Source organism: Protopterus annectens, chromosome 13.part0, assembly GCF_019279795.1.
Source record: "Protopterus annectens isolate FY-2018-M chromosome 13.part0, PAN1.0, whole genome shotgun sequence".
Classification (NCBI taxonomy): Eukaryota; Metazoa; Chordata; order Ceratodontiformes; family Protopteridae; genus Protopterus; species Protopterus annectens.
Window position 1 is genome coordinate 861,561,370 of NC_056747.1, and position 19,761 is coordinate 861,581,130.

At 40.8% G+C, this 19,761-nt stretch overlaps 1 protein-coding gene across 1 annotated transcript in view; it reads right to left on the minus strand.

The window, feature by feature from the left end:
- Window positions 1-19,761, minus strand: part of SYNRG (synergin gamma) — a gene marked incomplete in the record, with an annotated part of 2,786,306 nt that overhangs the window by 1,234,736 nt on the left and 1,531,809 nt on the right. The window contains 1 exon segment of the mRNA XM_044054902.1: window positions 14,870-14,932. Coding sequence (XP_043910837.1) covers window positions 14,870-14,932 — 63 coding nt within the window.

Consider the following 19,761-nt stretch of genomic DNA (forward strand, 5'->3'; position numbering starts at 1 on the left):
GGCCTCTGCCCACCAAAGGAAATCTAGGCATAGGCCAGGTATGATAGGAATCATTGCTTCTAGATCCTGAGAATGTTGACACCATAGGCTTTTTAAATACCACTCTAGTTTCCTCATATGCAGTATTGCATATGGAATTAGAAGAATGCAGGAGACCATGAACCCCAAGGCTTACAGTATTTGTCTTGAAGATAGCAGGGTTTTTGTGGCCACTTGTTTGAAGTAGGTTGTTTCTCTGAGGTAAGCCATCTGGGAAGTTGTATTCAAGCTTGCTCCCAGGAATATAATTTGTTGACAGGGTACCAGGTGTGATTTATTTTCGTTTAGGCATACCCCAGACAAGTTAGCACCCTTTGTACAAAGGCCAGATGATTCAAAAGTATGTCCTGGCTTTCTGCCTGAATTAGACAATCGTCCAGATATAAGAATATTTGAATATTTATTTGCCTGCAAAATGCAATAACTGGAGCTAGGCACTTTGTGAATACCCTGGGTGCAGTAGATAAGCCAAAGGGCAGTGCAGAGAACTGATGGTGCGTGTAGCCTGCTTTAAAGCATAGGTATCTTCTGCAAGATTCCCTGATTGGGATGTGCAGGTATGCTTCTTTTAAATCTAGTGTTGCCTACCAGGCATCTTTGCCTAGCATAGGAAGTAATTGGTGAAGAGTCAGCATCTTGAATTTTGGAATCTCCAAAAAGGTGTTTAGAGTAGACAGGTCCAGGATAGGACGCCATGAATTGTCTTTTCTTGGTACCAGGAAAAGTCTCGAGTAGAAAACTTGTCCCTTTTCCTCTTCTGGTACCAGTTGAATAGCCCCCATGCTTAAGAGAGAAAGTACTAGTTTTTGGGCCTCTGCCCACCGATTTGGGGGTAGGTCTGGCCACTCGCTTGATGTTGGCAACATGTGGAAGTGAAATCTGTATCCCTGGGACACTATATTTAAAACCCATTTGTCCTGGGTAATGAGTTCCCAGTTCTTTGCATGAAGAGCAATCTTCCCCCCCAAAGGGGCAGTCAGTTGATAAGTGCTTGAAAATTTTAAAAAGGAAGTCAATGAGACAGTTTACCATAGGGGGGAGTCTTGTTACTCCCAGATTTGGAAGTGAAGGCCCCCCACTGCTTAGTCCTGTGTATCCCCTGGGGCTGAAACCTGGGGTTTTTGCTGTGTCTGGGTTTGGCTTGAGAGGACCTGGAAGGGGCAGGAAAGGACCAATTCTTAGAGGGCCAGTGCCTACTAAATCTAGGAGGATGAACTTGTAGGAAATCTTTAACAGTTTGCATAGATTTAGCTTTATCTTCCATCTTTTTAAGAACTTCCTCAGCCTTGTTGCCAAACAGGCAGTCCTGATTTAAGGGAGCTTCCAACAATTTAGCTTTAACATGATCAGGCAAAGATTGCTCCTTAAGCCAAGTATGCCTTCTGAGCACAGACCCAGTAACAGCAGCCCTGCAAGTGGCCTCTAAAGAATCAAAACCACATTGCAAAGTATGTTTTCCAACTTGTTCAGCAGAATGCATTAAATACTGTAATTCTTTATTTTCCGCACAGTCTGGAATCAACATCATTTTCTGTTTAAGCAACCCAATAACATGTTGCTGATACTGTAACATATGAAACTGGCAGTTTAAAGCCCTAATGGCCAAGGTTGCAGAAGTATAAACCTTCTTACCCCATCTATCCAGCGCCCTGCAGTCTCTATCAGAAGGGGTAGGATTTTTAGCAGTAGAAGCCTTAATGCCCTTGGGCCCCTGTGAAATAGTCTCTGGATCCGCAACAGGATTTTTAAAAAGGAACTTGTGTGACTCAGGGACCCTGTAATATCCATCAGGTTTTCTGGGAGCAGGAGGCAAGGAATCAGGGGCGAAACTATATTCCGAAAAAGCATCATGAACAATGTCTAGTACAGGAGGAATAGCTAAAGGCCTATGCTGAGGTAAAAATCCTGGCTTTCCCAGTGGAAATGCTCCCTTAAAGTATGTAAGGTTTCCCCAAAAGAAAAATCCACTGGAGCGGAAGCAGAGGGAATGGAGTCCTCTGGTCAGAATCTTCATAAGTAGCTAAGGGCAAATCCAGATCATCAGAAGAATAAGAATAAACAGAATCCTGGTCAGAAGATTCATAAACAACTTCAGTCCTAGGCCTCTTAGAAGGGGGGGGGGGGGAGTTGGCTACCCCGGATTAGAGTTATTAGATCTTCAGCCATTCTTATCATTTGTTTTTTAGGCATAGAGGCCTGAACATGTGGCCTGGGCGTCGGTTTTTTAGGCATGGTTCAAGATTTAGGCCTAAATGAAGAAGGAGGCGTCAGTTTAATATGCAAGTCTGTAGGCCTTAACTCATTCCCTCCAGCAGAGCTCTTTTGAGTGTATATCTTTAACTCCTAGTGGGTGAGGCTTCAGCCTTTAAAAAATAAATTTATCACCTTACAGTTCTAACAAATACTTATTAACAGAGGTCATATATCAATGCAATTGTGTTTGCAATCATATATGCTTCAAGATAAAATATTCTGATACCTTGTGTGTGACATGGTTTTGGATTTATTAATGCAAATATGAAGAGGTAATATTTAACGCCTAGAGGAGCAGTAGGAGGTAACTGCAGGAACGCCTGTAGACGTCACTCGGCTGTAATGATACACCCTCAGAAGCTGGTGCCTGCACAGTGGCTCCGGACCCATCCAAGGTAGAGACATCCAAGGGTTCCATAGTTGAAGCATCTTGCGGCATACCGGACTCCGAATGGGTCTCAGTAGAGAATCAGACGTAGCAGGTATCAGGGGCTGCGACAGCGCCTGAGTACCGGCGAACTGGCGACTGGCTTAGAAATGTCATCAGCAGTTTTAGACCTCGGCGGCCTGTCTCTGTCTTTATCTTTGCGTTTTTTCAGAATCCCGGTAGTCGGATGGCTAACCGACGACATTTCAGGATAATTAAACCGAGAACCAAAATATTTACAGGCGAAAATATACCTACGACGGATAGTGCGCGTTGGTTAAATAAAGCACAAAACCGACAGCAAGGTACGTCATGGTCAGGGCCTAGGCAAGGAATACAGTACGAATGAAAACCTTTATGAGGTATTTGCTTTCCACAAGTAATACAATTATTAACTTTTACTGACATCGTTAAGGAGCAAGAAAATGTTTCCCTGCCATGTACTTAGCTTTAGTTGAAGACATCGGTTCTGAAACTCAAAAACGAAAATTTCAGGAGTTAGCCAACCGGCACTTGCGAACTGCTTCTGCTTCGGGCACCGCACGGCTGCATGTTTTATACCCCTGACGACTTGACGTCATGGAAGAAGGGACAGCAACCGACGAAGGACCCAAGACTTTGTTAATCAGGCCAACTGAGGGTTACCAGAAAGCAGATAACCCAAATGTAATGACTGCAACAGTCAAACACAAAGAACATCTAGACCTGAATTGCTTGGGCTGGGTGTGTGTGCTTGTGTGTTATGTGTCATGTATCTGGCGACCTTGTTGGTGTGACAGAAGGAATGTCCAATTTTTGTTTTTTTGATTTTTTTTTGATGGTGGTGGGGAAGGGGTGCGTAGGTCTAACTGTAATAAGCCAATTACAGTGAAGTGTTCACTTGAAGAGCTGAGGGGGTGGGAAGCTGGTTCATAGCAGCAGCCCAGGGCTCTAACTGAACCAGCTATGCTTCTGGTTTCAGGTATACCTTCAGGGACAGACAGAGGGGAAAGAGGGGTAAGTTAGAGCCATATTTATCTGCCAGAAGGGTTTACTATATCTTCAGCTTCAGTATTGGTAAAATAGTTAATCATCAGCTCAGCACATTGTTGTAGTGTGCTTTTAAGACTACAAACATAACTAAAATATGCCTTGGGACCGTCTTTGGCTTGGGTAGCTATTTGAGCCTCAAACGTGCCTTAGGCAGATTTTAAGCTCCTGATTTATTTACTTCAGTGACAAGAGGCTCTAACATTCTGGGAATTACTCTTCTTAGTTTTGGTCAAAATTTGCTTCCTTTTATTATAAAGCTTGTTATTATGGCTCCACCATGTGGGTTTGATCCTGGGGTTTACCCTGTATTTATTCATATGGGGTACAGCAACATCTACGCAGCTATTTACATGTTGGTATAGTGTGGTGGCATACATTTCTATGTACTTAGTGGAGTTAACTGGGTTTGGTAGGGATTTGAAAATTGCCAATGCATCACTTAGAAGTAGGCAGTTTGTCTTAAAGAAATTTCTAAATGTACTTTGGGTGGAAGGGATCTCTTATTTCAGTTTTTTCTTCTTGCGATCTTGCTTGTCTACTGTCATTTGTGTTTGTCTGGGTTGAGAATGAAAAGTACAGTTGTGTACACTTACCATAAATGTATTCACTGTTGCAGTCATCACATTTCGGTTATCTGCCGGCAGGTAGCCCTCAGTCGGCCTGAATACCAGAGTCTTGGATTCCTGCGTCGGATGCTGTCTCTTCTTCCATGACATCAGGGGTATAAAACATGCAGTCAACGCCATTACATCAGTTTTTCTTGCCCCAGATGTCAGGTGCCCCCACAATGGGAAGCAATTATATGTTAGGGTACCCCTCCAACAAAAAGAAAATATACCAGAAAGCTTAAATACACCAAACAAGAAGGAAAGGTAGAGCCAAGAGAAAGTACAGTTGTGTACACTTACCATAAATGTAGATGTTCGAGTGTATTCACTGTTGCAGTCTTTACATTTGGGTTATCTGCTTGCAGGCAGCCCTTGGTCGGCCTGATTAACAAAGTCTTGGGTCCTGCGTCGGTTGCTGTCTCTTCTTCCGTGACGTCAGGTTGTCAGGGGTATAAAACATGCAGCCGATGTCATTACATCAGTTTGTCTTGCCCCAGATTTCAGGTGCCACCCCTAATGGGAAGCAATTAAATCTACAACTATACAAGGGTATACCTCAAACAAAAAAGCAAATACACCAAAAAGCTTTTAAGTATTGAAAAGGAGAGACGAGGTATAGCCAAACGAAGTCAGGTAGCTGGAGGGAGGGTAACCAGGATTTAAACAGTGAATACACTCGAACATCTACATTTATGGTAAGTGTACACAACTGTAGTATGTTCTTCGTGTTTCACTGTTGCAGTCATTACATTTGGGTAGATTCCCAAAGCTAAGGATGGGAGGAGGAGTTTAGATAGCATTAGGACCAGCTATAAGGCCCTGCAAAACTGTAGTGGCAAAGACAGCTCTGGATTTAGAGAAAATTGGCAAATGGTAATGTTTGGTGAAAGTATGTACCGAACTCCAGGTAGCAGCTTCTAGGATGTCCCTGGTACGTACACCTATGAGAAAGGCTGTAGAAGTAGATGCAGCCCTGGTTGAGTGGGATCTGATCCCTTGTGGGATAGGTTTTCCATAGTGCTTATAGCAGAAGTGAATGCAATGGCCTATCCATTTGGAGATAGCTCGCTTTGAAATACCCTTCCCCTCTGTCTCTGCAGCAAATGCCACCAGCAGTTGTTCAGACTTCCTTTGAGGTTTAGACCTGTCCAAGTAGAATCTAAGTTGTCTGAGCACATCTAAGGAGTGCAGTATCCGTTTCCCTTTGTTCTGTGGATTACGAAAGAAGGTAGGCAAATGAATGGACTGATTAAAGGCCACACTGGATACCACCTTGGGCATGAAAGAGGGACTGGTCCTGAGGGACACCCTGTCCACATGAAAGATGATGAAAGGCTCCACTGCCATAAGGGCCTGTAATTCAGATACCCTTCTTGCTGAAGTGATGGTTAAAATGGAAGCTGTTTTCCAAGAAAGGAATTTAAAATCTGCAGTAGCAGGAAGGGTGAGTTTCTCCAATACAAAGTTAAGGTCCCAGGCTGGAGTTGGAGATCTCCTGGGTGGTCCTGAATTTTTGGCCCCGCTGAGGAACTGCTTGGGCAGTGGAAGAGAGAAGAGGGGAGGTTTTGTTATAATGAGCTAAAATGGCTGAAGCGAGAATTTTTATTGAGGAAAAAGACAGGCCCTTATGAAGCATCTCAGTTAAGTATTGTAAAATCTGAGGTAAATTGGGCACTGCTGTGCTCATCCCTTGAGATTGGTTCTAGGCACAGAATCTTTTCCATTTTTCAGCATAAGGTTTTCTAGTACTAGGCCTCCTTGCCTCTAAAAATGACATCCATCACTGGTTTACTGAGGGATGGCAAAGGAGAGCGTAGGTAATTAGCCAGGCTGCTAGGTTCCGTGTTTGAAACTGAGGGTGCAGAATCTGGTTCTCCTGCTGAGACACAGGGTAGGAGTCTGAGGCAGGTGCCACGGGGCCAACAATGACACACTGCGCAGGAGGGGGTACCAGTGTTGGCATGGCGAGGCTGGTGCAATCAAAATCATCCTTGGTTTGTCTTGTTTGATCTTTAGTAGTACTTTGGAGAGCAGAGGCAGAGGAGGAAAGGCATAAACTGATAGGTTTTTCCAGCTGAAGGACAGAGCATCCACCTTCTAAGCTTGTCTGTGAGGAGTCCTTGCACAATTTTTTTCCCAATTGATAGTTCTGGTGGGAGGCAAACAGGTCTATATCTGGGCTCCCCCATTTGCTTGTCAACATGTTGAAAATCCTTGTTTCCAGTTTCCACTCGTGTGGGTCCATGAGGGTTCTGCTTAGTCCATCTGTCAGTGTATTTAGTTTTCCTGGCAGGAACTGAGCTTGTAGATGTAGTTGGTAGCTCAAGGCTATGTTCCACAATGCCATGACTAGTCTGCAGAGGGGGTACGAATGTGTACCCCCCTGCTTGTTTATGTAGTACATAACAGTGGTGTTGTCCGTCTTTACCATTAATTGTCATGGAAGAATGTGGTCCTTAAAGGCTGTCAGAGCATTCTGTACAGCTAACATTTCTTTATGATTGATGTGAAGGTGCATTTGAATTGGGTTCCATTTGCCCTGAATGCACTTCCCTGCCAGGTGCCCCCCCCCCCCATACCTCTCAACCTCTTAGAGTAAGAAATCTGGACAAAGCAATAAAAAAGTGGTACAGATAGGGACACTTTTGAAATATTGCTCTTACAGACTTCTAAAGTTGATAGAATAACAGGTTTTGCATTAGCATGAATTTCCTGAAGGGTATGAAGTCTAAAACTCAAATGTCTCATTATTTTCTAACTTCAATCTTTAATGATTTGCCACTAATTTGGTAGAAAGCCAAAATTTTATAAAAAATGGACCAAAAATATAAGGCAAAAATCTGGACATTCTGCAGAAATCTATACAGTTGAGAGGTATGCCCCCCCCATGCACAGTCTGATGCATCTGTTGTTAGGGTTTGGGCGGCAGGGGGTAGTGTGAATGGTAGTCCCTTGTTTTGGTGGCAGGCCTCTGCCCACCAAAGGAACTCTAGGCATAGACAAGGAAAGATAGGAATCATTGCTTCTAGATCCTGAGAATGTTGACACCATAGGCTTTTTAGATACCATTGTAGTTTCCTCATATGCAGTCTTGCATATGGAATTAGAAGAATGCAGGAGGCCATGAACCCCAAGGCTTGTAGTATTTGCAATGCAGATAGCAGGGGTTTTGTAACCACTTGTTTGAAGTAGGTTGTCAAGTGAATTTGTTTCTCTGGCGTGAGGAAAGCCATCTGAGAAGTTGTATTCAAGCTTGCTCCCAGGAATATAATTTGTTGACAGGGTACCAAGTGTGATTTATTTTCATTTATGGTGTACCCCAGACAAGTTAGCACCCTCTGTACAAAAGCCACATGATTCAAAAGTATGTCCTGATTTTCTGCCTGAATTAGACAATCGTCCAGGTATTGGAATATTTGAATATTTCTCTGCCTGCAAAATGCAATGGCTGGAGCTAGACACTTTGTGAATACCCTGGGTGCAGTAGATAAGCCAAAGGGAAGTGCAGAGAACTGAAAGTGCATGGAGCCTGCCCTGAAGCGTAGGTATTTCCTGCAAGATTCCCTTATTGGAATGTGCAGGTAAGTTTCCTTTAAGTCTAAGGTTGCCAACCAGGCATCTTTGCCTATCATAGGAAACTGCTGTTGAAGTGTTAGCATCTTGAATTTTGAGATTACCAAAAAAGTGTTTAGAATAGAGAGGTCCAGGATAGGACGCCAGGAGCTGTCTTTTCTGGGTACCAGGAAAAGTCTTGAATAAAAACCTTGTCCCCTTTCTTCTGCTGGAACAGGTTGAATAGCCCTGATACTAAGAAGAGAGAGAATGTGCTGTTGAGCCTCTGCCCACTGATTTGTGGGTAGGTCTGGCCAACCGTTTGGGGTTGGTAGGGTGTGGAAGTGGAATATGTATCCCTGGGAAACTATATACAAAACCCATTTGTCCTGGGTAATGAGTTCCCAGTTTTTTGCATGCAGGGCGAGCTTTCCTCCTAAGGGGGCAGGCAGCTAAGCAGGGCTTGGAAGGGTTAAGGTTAAGTCATTGTGCCATTTTCCCATAGGGGAGGTGTCTTACTACTCCCTGCTTTGGAAGTGGGAGCCCCCCACTGCTTAGGCCTGTGTGTAGCCTGAGACTGTAACCTAGGTGGACTGCTGTTCCTGGGTTTGGATTGAGAAGGCCTGGAAGAGGTTGGAAAGGACCAATTCTTTGAAGGCCAATGCCTACTAAATCTGGGAGACTGTGCTTGTAGGAAATCTTTAACAGTTTGCATAGATTTAGCTTTTTCCTCCATCTATCTGAGGATGACTTCTGCTTTGTTGCCAAACAGGTGGTCTTGGTTTAAGGGAGCATCCAGTAATTTAGCTTTAACATGATCTGGCAAGTTTTGCTCCTTAAGCCAAGCATGCCTTCTAAGTACAGACCCAGTGACAGCAGCCCTGCAAGATGCTTCTAAAGAGTCAGAACCACATTGCAAAGTATGTTTACCAACTTGTTCTGCAGAATGCATTAAATTCTGTAATTCTTTGTGTTCAGCACAGTCAGGAATCAACATCATTTTCTGTTTAAGTAGTCCTATAATATGTTGCTGGTCCTTTAACATATGAAACTGGCAATTTAAAGCCCTAATGGCCAAAGTACCAGAAGTATACACCTTCTTAACCCACCTGTCCAAGCCTCTAGAATCTCTATCAGAAGGGGTAGGGTTTTTGGCAGCAGTAGCCTTTATATCCTTTGGTCCTTGGGAAATGGTCTCTGGATCCACAGTAGGATTCTTGAAGAGGAACATGTGAGAGTCAGGTACTCTGTAATACCTGTCAGGTTTTCTGGCAGCTGGAGGTAAAGTGTCTGGAGAAAGGCTAGATTCCAAGAAAGCATCATCCACAATGCCCAGAACAGGCGGGATAGCTAAAGACCTGTGTTGAGGGAGGAGTAAGAATTCCCCAAGACTATTTTTGGAGTCAGAGTAATCCTGGCTTTCCCAGCAGAAATGCTCCCTAAGAGTGTGCAAGGTTTCACCAAAAGAAAAATCTTCTGGAGGGGAAGTAGAGGGAATGGAATCCTCTGTATCAGAATCATCATAGGTAGATATGGGCAAATCCTGGTAATCAGAAGAAACAGAAATATCAGATTCGTGATCAGAAGAATCAGAAGGAAAATCGGTTCTAGGTCTCTTAGAGGGGGAAGGCTGGCTTCCCCTAATTACGGTAATAAGGTCTTCAGCCATTCTAAGCATTTATTTTTTAGGCATATGGGCCTGAGCATGCAGTTTGGACGTAAGTTTTCTAAGCGTGGATCGAGTTTTAGGCCTGGATAAAGAAGATGGCGTTGGTTTAAAATGCAAGTCTGTAGGCCTGAATACACCCTCAGAAGCCGGTGCCTGCACAGCGGCTCCGGACCCATCCAAGGTAGAGACATCCACAGGTTCCATAGTCGAAGAAGCATCTCGCGGCATACTGGACTCTGAATGGGTCTCAGTAGAGGCCTGCAAATCTGAAGTAGTGGGCATCAGGGGCTGCGAAAGCGCCTCACTGAGGACTGGCGACTAGCTTAATGGAAGCGTCGTCGGCAGTTTTGGACCTATGCGGTCTGTCTCTGTCTTTATCCTTACGTTTTTTCGGAATATCAGTAGTCAGATGGCTTACCGAAGCCATTTCTGGATAGTTATACCAAGTACCAAAATAATTTGCTGCAAAATTAGACTGACGACGAATAGTTCGAGGGTTGAACAAGGCACAAAACAAACAGCGAGGGACATTGTGGTCTGGGCCTAAGCAAGGAATACAGTACGAATGAAAATCTTTATGAGGTATTTGCTTTCCACAGGTAATACAATTGTTAACTTTTACTGACATCGGTTAAGAGCAAGAAAAGGGATCCCCAACTGGGTACTTAGCTTTTTTGAAGACTTTGGTTCTGAAACTCGAAAATGAAAATTTCAGGAGTCGGCCAACCGGCACTTGTGAACTGCTTCTGCTTCAGGCATTGCGTGGCAAGAAAGACTGACGTAATGGCATTGGCTGCATGTTTTATACCCCTGACAACCTGACATCATGGAAGAAGAGACAGCATCAGACGCAGGAATCCAAGACTCTGCTATTCAGGCTGGCTGAGGGCTACTTGCAGGCAGATAACCTAAATGTGATGACTGCAACAGTGAAACACGAAGAACATCAGGTCCATTCGGATCAGTTCTCTACCCCAGTTACCAAAATGAATTTACAGTCCCTTTCATAATTTTCTTATTTTTTAAGTCTACACGCCCAAACAAACTTGTTTACTACAGCTTAAACTAAGGACATTAATGTAGGCATCAGCCTTGTAAATACAGAGAAAATTATCTTAATTCTGCATATAATATGACTGATACCCATTCACCACTACAGAAGCCCAAAATCACATTATATTAACTTTAACTTGCTTCTGTCCAGCCTTGCTTGCTACAGTCCAATGCCTGTATATCTTACTATGAAAAAGTACTTGCTTGTTTTAACATCTTTAAACATATATAGCAATCTCTGATAAGATGCCCCCACCTCACATTTAAAATACCTGACTGCACATTACAAAAAAATTCTTAGACTATAACATACAGTTTACATAATGAAACATTTTATACAAATAAGAACAAAACAACTGTTTTATTTACAGTTACTTTATCATTCCTTTCAACTTTCTTCTAAACATTAATGACAAATTGGGGTGTATATGCTTTAGAGTCCACCCACCAATTTAACAATGTCAACAAAATTGCAGTCTTTTAAAGTAACTTCATGCAAAGCCACATTTCACATTCTTACATCCAGCTGGACTAATGCTATACACAGTCTCCCATTTACTAATTTCAGTGTCTTCTTCCTAATCATCTCCATCTCCCAATACTAGTCTCTAGTTCACGGCCAAGGTATTCCTGATTTTTCAAGGCAGCTCCTATGCTTTTTGTCCAAAGCATTATCATTTGGAGCAATGGAAAAGTTTTCACTGGCAATGTCTCTTTTATGAGCTTTGTTATTATCAGGAGAATGAGAAATAAAGTCACCTTCTGCTTGCTGGCTCTCTTTGTTGGATAAATTCCCTCCCTAGGCTGTTCTGGATTAAGAAATTTCTTTGATCCTCCAGGAAAAATTTGAGGCAGCTATATACAGCAGTTTGAGTCTTACACTTGCTTGTCAACATTACATGTTTGCTGGGATAAATTTACTTCTCTTCTACCTGGTATACGGTGAATAATCACTTTCCATAAAACACCCTACTGTTCCACATTTTTAATAGTTTTCCCTTCTATTACAGCTTTGTCAGAAGAAACTATTTCTGATGATATGATTGCATCTTTACTATTGCAGGTCTTGGCTGCTTTCTTATGGTTAAATTTGGCACACACACGATGTGCCACCTGAATTAACAAATTCTGTTGTGGATTACTTGCACACTTATTTGAAATTATACAAATATTCAGTCTGTTACTTCAAATTTCTTGGGTACAGTAGAAAATCTCAGGTTTTCTCTGTGTACTCGGTCTTCTAACTCTACTACGTTTTGAAATAGTTCTTACAGAGAAGCTTGGTGCTCAACCAGCCTTTTCTTCAATAAAACTGCAAAACTCAGAGGTTGAAAAAGCTCATCTAAATAGCTAGTTAAAGCCTCTTCCATTTTACCAACCTTTTGTTATTTGACTTAATACACTCCTTCAACACTTCATTTATTTTAAACACCTCTGAGTTTTGTGTTTTTTTTCTCCTCTAAATTATTGGAAGCAATCTCCTGTGCCAAAGCTGAAACAAACCATTTTTGCTGAAAAGCTGCTAGACTCTTTCCAACCAGAATTTTCATAGCACAGCAATTTTTCCAGTAAAGAAAAAAATGCTAAAGTCTCTAATTTATTAACTTTTGAAAACACATCTAATTGTTAAGAACATGGGAAAAATAAAATGCACTTTTTTTAATTCCGTGTATTTTATGCTTTTTCCTACGGAATTTCTTTCTAAGATTATCTCCTTGGACATCCACTGCTTTCTGTTACAGGATAGCATTACCTCTGTGAATCTTGCATGCCTTCTCTGCACAGTCACTGCCTGCATTGTTCCTTCCCAATGTGTCACTAATCAGGCCCTATAATTGAGTAAAATGGTCCTTTTGGCACGTACCGTACAAAGCACCTATAGCAATTAGAGTGACCTCAGAGGTTTCTCAGTAAGAAGATCATGGGACTCCAGCACGTACCTTACACAGATCGACTAAAGTCCCTGTCACTATATTCGGTATCGTACAGACTTCTTAAGGGAGACTTATGCCTGGCTTTCACAGCAATCTCCGACCCAAACTAAATGAATTTACTGCACATCTGTAAATCAAACAGGACTAGAGCTACCCATTTCAGGGACCTAAATATGGCCTGTGACTTGAATAGGACGTGCTGGAAGGACAGATTTGTCTCCAAGCGATCACTGCATCTTTGGAATAAGCTGCCAATTAATGTGAAGCAGAGCACCTTTATGACACTGTTCAAAAGGAACCTGGACGCGTGGATGGAGCACCATAAATTCTTACTAGGAACAGAACCCACAACCCTCCTGGACATGGGCAGTCATTAATAAATACAATCCTGTGTACTGACTAGAGTATCTATGGTATTACATTGGGGTGAAATGGCTAGGCTTGAAATGACCTCTGGGTCAATAGCATATTAACCTCATATGATCCTATTATCCTTAAGTTCTTTTTATGAATACAATATAAAACACTTAAAAATAAGCAATCATAAAAAATATATTAATATTTTGCATTTCAGCATATGTATTTTTATGCATCAATTGTTTACTAAATAAATGGTCTGAGAAGTGTACCACATATAGCTATGATCGAAGAGTGAGACTAATCCAAAGGCATGAGCTGTACACAACTACTAAAAATGGGACAATTCATCTGAAAACTTCCTTTTAGTTTACAACAGGGCAGTACTGCCCTCTAAACTGACAGAGTGCTCATGGGGTTGTCTAGGATATACTGCTTTGCTTGCATGTCCAGGTGAAGTACACAAAAATTATATAGTTAAAATATCTCCCCAAAGCAATACAAAAACTGAAGCAACAACTGTACATGAAGTATGAAGTTCTTAAGTAAGCTGGATCAGCATCTGGAGTGATGGTGATGCACACTCTTTTTTAAATGTGAAGTGCTGGAGGTTAACAATATGAGAAAGAAAATACAAAACAGAAATTTCTGATTACTCTTCAGTACGGTCTTGTTGGAATGTTATGTATAGCCTTCAAAGGAATTATCTTGCGTCCGATTCCCAAGCCTTGTTTGGCAAGTTTTATTTTTATTCATTGCTTCACTCTAAGTGGTTTCTTTCAGCTGCAATGTGGACCAAGTGGCACAAGCAAGCTATACAGACTAAAATACACTGAAGATGCAGATATCAACAAAAACATGGACAGGCAATTACAAATAGGAAATCTGCTCATATACAGATATGATGGTACAGGTAAGATAGTACACACATCTGAAGATGTAAGCAGGCAAAACAGAACACTCAAGTTATATATAGCAATTATATTTTTCTCTGTCATGTTAAGTGTCTAATCTATATATGAACAGAACAAAGCTCATGAGTACCTGACAGAAGAAAATAATAGAAGCTAGGATTTTGTGAACTTGGCTTACTCTGAAGGCATTCAACAACATGCAGTAACAGTATATGTAGACATCATGCAGCGTGACAACCATATCCTAACATCAGCTACAAAATCTAAATTCTGTTTTACTGATAGGATCAAATCAACCCAGTGATTAACAGGTCAAAAATACATTTCCACAGTACTGTGCTGAAGCAATAAACCAAAAGTAATACAAAAAAGAAAAAAAAAGTCTTCAGGTAGAAAATTTGACTAAAGGAAATCATTAGAATGCCATACATGCTGATAAGGTTATGCAAGCAGCCTAGCTTAAAATGCCCAAGGACGATCTTCTCTTGTAGCTCTACTCTTAACCCAGCTGGTAATACTGCTAAATAAGCCAGCCAAGTAGGAGAACAAATGAGTTGAGAGAGTGAGGAAGGGGCATAACTTTTTGACCTCCCCTGCCCATTTCCAGAGGAAATGCCAAATCATAGTTAGCAAACCATTACCCACCACTTTACAATGAGTACAAAGCAATATACTGTCCAGTTAAAATAAATACACACTGCTCCACATGACATTAGTATATTTTGAAGAAAAGTTTTAAATTTACATATTTTAAAATTGCAATATGTGGATTATTTTTTTCTTACTGGAATGGCAGAGCTGGAGAAAATTCTGCATTGTGAAACAAAAATGTTCTATTAAATGACCAAACAGATAGACAACTGTATTAGCAGCATACAAAGGGCTGGTGGCAGCTTAAACATGGCAATCTTGTGATATAAAATGTGCATCTATAATCAAGTTCTTATGGTACATTCCATGTATCAAATAGTATTACGCTGTTACCTTTCATACCCCCAACATCCTTGAGTAAATGGCCAAGACCCACTTACCTACAGGTTTACTCTCTGCTGTTTGTTCCAGTTCTCTGAAAACACTATATTTATCTCCAAACTCTGCAAAAAAAAAAAAAAAAATTCAAGTGGAGGACATTTTCTGACAAACAGCATGGCCACAGAAGCTGCAGTGTGCATCTGGTTTCTAAAACATTTATTTAACGAGTCTAATATACTAGAGCAATACCAAAAAGATATTTACACTAAATGGGTTGTCAAGTTAGTCGGGTCACAGGCTGTTTTCTTAACACAGTACACTGTCTCACTGAAGGAACTCGGGAAGAAAACGTTTTTTCCTAACCAAAACATATTGACCTTTCTTCATGAATGCCTAAATTACTTCTAATGCACCTTAAGCTGTTAGAGAAGCCATAACAAAGTTCTGAAGGTCTAAATCCTCTGGCCTGTACTAGAACACACAAGTTCTCTCTTTTTAACAACAAGGTAAAGGCTGAAGATTATGTACAACTAGTATTGATCTACTGAGATAGATCCCTTACAGGGGTAATTTGGGAACATAAGGAGTTAAATAATTTGCTCAGAAACATTTGGGTATTTGTTGAATAAATGGCCCCATGGCACAAAGGGATAAAGTCTTTACTGCATCCCAGATGACCTGTGCTCGATTAGCAGCATAGTTGTACAGGCCACAGGAGGAGGCTGGAAGTGAGAGACTGATATCGGCTAATCCATTTTGAGGGGAGGGAGGCAGCCTAGGTTTGTTGTAATAAGCAGTATTAAGAGCTTTGGTGAGCTCCGTGCTGCATAAAGGGTGAGATGCTTATTCAGGAAGTTGTGATAAGTGGAAGCCTGCATGGACCTCCCAAAGACTTCAGAGCTCGCATAACTGTCACAGGTTGGTGGACGTCAGGGGCACACTTCCCAGTAGCAGTATGATGGTGCACCAGCATCCTCAATCTCCTCACCAGTCCTACTCATTGGTTGGGTTGGGCGTGGAGGTGGGGCAGAAGACTAAGATGGGTCCAGTAGACCTGGTAAATTAGGAGAAGAGCTGAAAGTCATCTGTTAGAAGAAGAAAAAAAAGGTGGGCTGGATGGTCTAGACAGAACTTTTAAGTCACAATCCAGGTCATAATGAAAACACTACAAACTGTAACAGTATGTACATAATTCCATTCCACAAAACCAAAGTGAAGTACAACACAAAATATCAAGGAATGAAGTTATTCCTTCACCACATTTGACACCCTATTAAAGTACATTAAAATGACAAGATGAACTTTACATGTAAGCATGGATGAGCATGCACTGGCAGTAATGCAACCTGCAAATGCAGATTTGTATCCTAACTACTCCACTAGTTCACCATACAGCACCTACAATGCACAGACTTTTTTCATTGTAACTGTACATCCTCAGAGGCTATGACGGCCATCTGTATGATGTATAAATGGTTTACTATTGAAATTTTGAATCAGCTTTGGTCAACTGTGTGATGTCGACTCAAAATACTGAATACGAAATTTTGAACAGGAAACCAAAGCGAAAATAAATACATCGACAGCCGTGGTTCGATGTATTCAACATAGCAGTAAGTGACTTCACTCACCTCCTGCTATGCACATTAAAGTACCGTTGAACTCTACAGTCAGCGGTACGTTAATTCTACTATTTTGCAGGAGGGGCTACACTCCCTGCACCCCCATGTGCGGGGATGCGCCCCCCACTGCACATTAAATATATAAACTCTGAGATCGCACTACAGTGAGGAAATGGGCCAATTCCCTGTTCCTCACTGAAGTGCAACCTCTCTTCACATTGTCAGTACGTCACTTATCAAATAGTCAAGTGTACCATGCATCTCGATCATAAGTGCTCAACCTATTTCAGTTCGATTAAGTGCCCCTTGAAAACCATGGATTCGACCTTTGGATGTTCGACTGGATGCCATTTGTGTAAGCAATAGTAAACCATATAAACAAATGTATAAAGCATGTAGGTGGTACACTAAGCTAACACAGAGTTTTAATTTAATATTTCTGAAATTCATTAATAAAATATTTACCATCAAGACTTAGAAATACATTTTTTGAAAGTGATTGCTGGATCAAGCAATTTCTGAGCAAACTTCTCAACCTCTTAGAGCAAGAATTCTAGATAAAGCCAAAAATAATGTTGAGTCAAAGATGCAAAATCAAAGCCATATTTTAAATATTGCTCTTATAAACTCAGAAAGTTGACAGACAAACAAGTTTTCCATTAGCATGCATTTTATGAAGAACAGGAATTGTGAAACTTGAATGTCCGTAATTATTTGGTGACTTTAGTCCTCAATTATTTCCAAGAAAACCACACATTTTTTGAGGAACATACCTAAAACATGAGACAATAATATGGACATTCTGTGAAAATCTGGACAGTTGAGAGGTATATTTCACAGTCATAACTCTAACAGTAAATGTGCAACATGCAACTATCCCAGACTGAAAAGATTAGTCTCTGTCTCTCTCTCTCTCTGGGGATGAGCTTATCATTAATCCTGTAGGAGGTTTCAACAGCTGTCTCGAAAGTTGTTCAAAAGAGGTCAATAACAATGCAGAAGGCTCTGCATATGAAGCCAAACGAAGAGATTAATTTAGCTTAAAAATATTTTTTTGAAGATAGAAGAGAAAAAAAGGACAAAAAATGAAAACATCTTAATAGAAATGACAGTAGCAGTTGCAGAAGATGTAAGGACAACAGAACACCATCACTGCTTACAAGCAATCCGAGTAACCATTTTATTTTTTCAAGATGGAGAAACAAGACAGCTTTCCTAAGAAATTTACTATGTCAAAAACATAGAATGCAAGAAACAGAGAACAATTCATGAGCAGGGTGGAAAGAATTAAGCTGTGGCTCTGCAACTTATCCATTTGGGTAGGGAAATAGGTGTACCAAGTAATTAATTTATTTGCTGATGAAATCTAAGTTTCTAAGTCAGCACCACTGCCACAATGACTATTAGCCCTGATTACTATGCAAATAATCTGGGTTTAAAAAGTACAGATGGCACCTAAGAAACTGGCTAACAGAGAAAGGACTAGATGATCAGTGGTTAACAGTCCTGTCTCCGAGGAGGCGACGAGTTTACTCTTCCCTGCTGAAGTAGCATCATACAAACTCATTTCAGCTGACCTGTATGAAAACTGCCAAGACAGGGACAGTAAATTTTGTCTGCAGTGATGCTACTGGTGAAAGTTCATCACACGATGCTTCCTCAGCAAGTAGGAGCAACAGAGAGGGTACATAAAGCTGAAAATGTACTTGACTCCAAATCATCGCCTTGGAAATCACGTAAAAACTGAGCACGCAAGCTTCATTGCTCCATGATGTACTCTGATACTTAAAGTACCTGGAAAATGTAAAGCATAACTATGCTATAGGAAAATATTTTCCTAACCAACAAGTCAGATTTTTCAGTATCTTTCTGAAGGGGATGGATAGATTAACAAACAAAATAGAGTTCAAAAAATTCTGCACAAAAATTATACATTTTCCAACACTGACTAGTTAACCAAGAAGGAGGAACCAATGAATAGTTTAATATCTTAATGTATGTATGCTTGTAATAGTACACCAGGGTGGTACTACAGTTACTACACCAACTACTGTATCAAAGAAGAAATCTGGCAAACCTGTTATAACACATCTGACTCATCTACAGACCAGCTTCATTTACTACTATCATTACCTGTAAAATTGCAAAAGGAAAATGAAGTAGGATTGTGTAGAAACCTCACAATATACTGCAATCATTTCTATTCTTGAAAGCTGTAAGTGTAGGGAACCTCCCACTTCAGTACAAGATACTGCTAAACTGTTAAAACAACAAGACATTCCAGGAAAAATGATTGCCAAACAGTACAGTAGTAGCAGAAGTAGCAGTAGTAATAGTAACAATAAGAATTTTATTATTATCTGAAGGCCAGAAAAGAATGATACCACGACCAATACTAATAATAATACCGTGCAAATGTGGTTTTTATAGTAGGGAAATGAAAGAGATAGAAATTAGCCCAAAATGGCCAATAAACTACTAACTTCTGGGCTGGAACCACTCCTCCAGGGACAGATAGGTTCCTCAAAGCTCCCCTCTCTCACAGGTGAACAGAGAAACTTCCTTCTATCCAAGTAAGGTATGGGCAACTCAGAAACTACTATCACAGCCCTGAATTCAGTACTAGCCTGAAAACTGGACTATACTAGATTAGAAAGGCGGGAAACAAGGAATTTTTTTTTTGAAAAGATAAGGCAAATAACAGTAAAAAAATACACTTAAAACAGCTTTAAACGACTACAAACGATTAGAAAAGGCTATCTCACTTTAGTGTGTAGCCTACAACAGTTAAACAAATTATTTAAACAAAAAACAACTTGTTAAAAGTGCAGGCAGTCAAATAAGTACAATATGTGAAAATGTGTAGCCTTTGTTCTATCTTCATTAATTTTGTATCCCGAAAAGACTTGAAATTGTGTCAGAAGGTCTCGCAACACCAAATTACATTTTTGTACAGAATATCATCTGATATAAAGCTAACCTTTCTTGAGTAACATACCAGTTATAGAAACATTTTGGGGAAGAGATTATGAGACCGTAAGATGCCTAGCCATATATACCTTTAAGTAAACTTAAAAGCTCTTGCCACCCTTTTCAAGCATTTAATAGTACTCACCTCCAAAATTGAGCATTGCCTTCCATGTTAGGTTCTTAGGTTCATAGGTGTCTACTGGGCTAACATTCAATAGGGTGTTTATGAGCCTAGCCATACAAACCAAATGTGATCCAGAAATTTTAAATATATAGGGGGTGATTTTTCTGACTGCTGCTTTCTGTCAGAGATGAAGGCACCATAACAGGGGTGAATTTCCGATTACCCATCCTCTTGT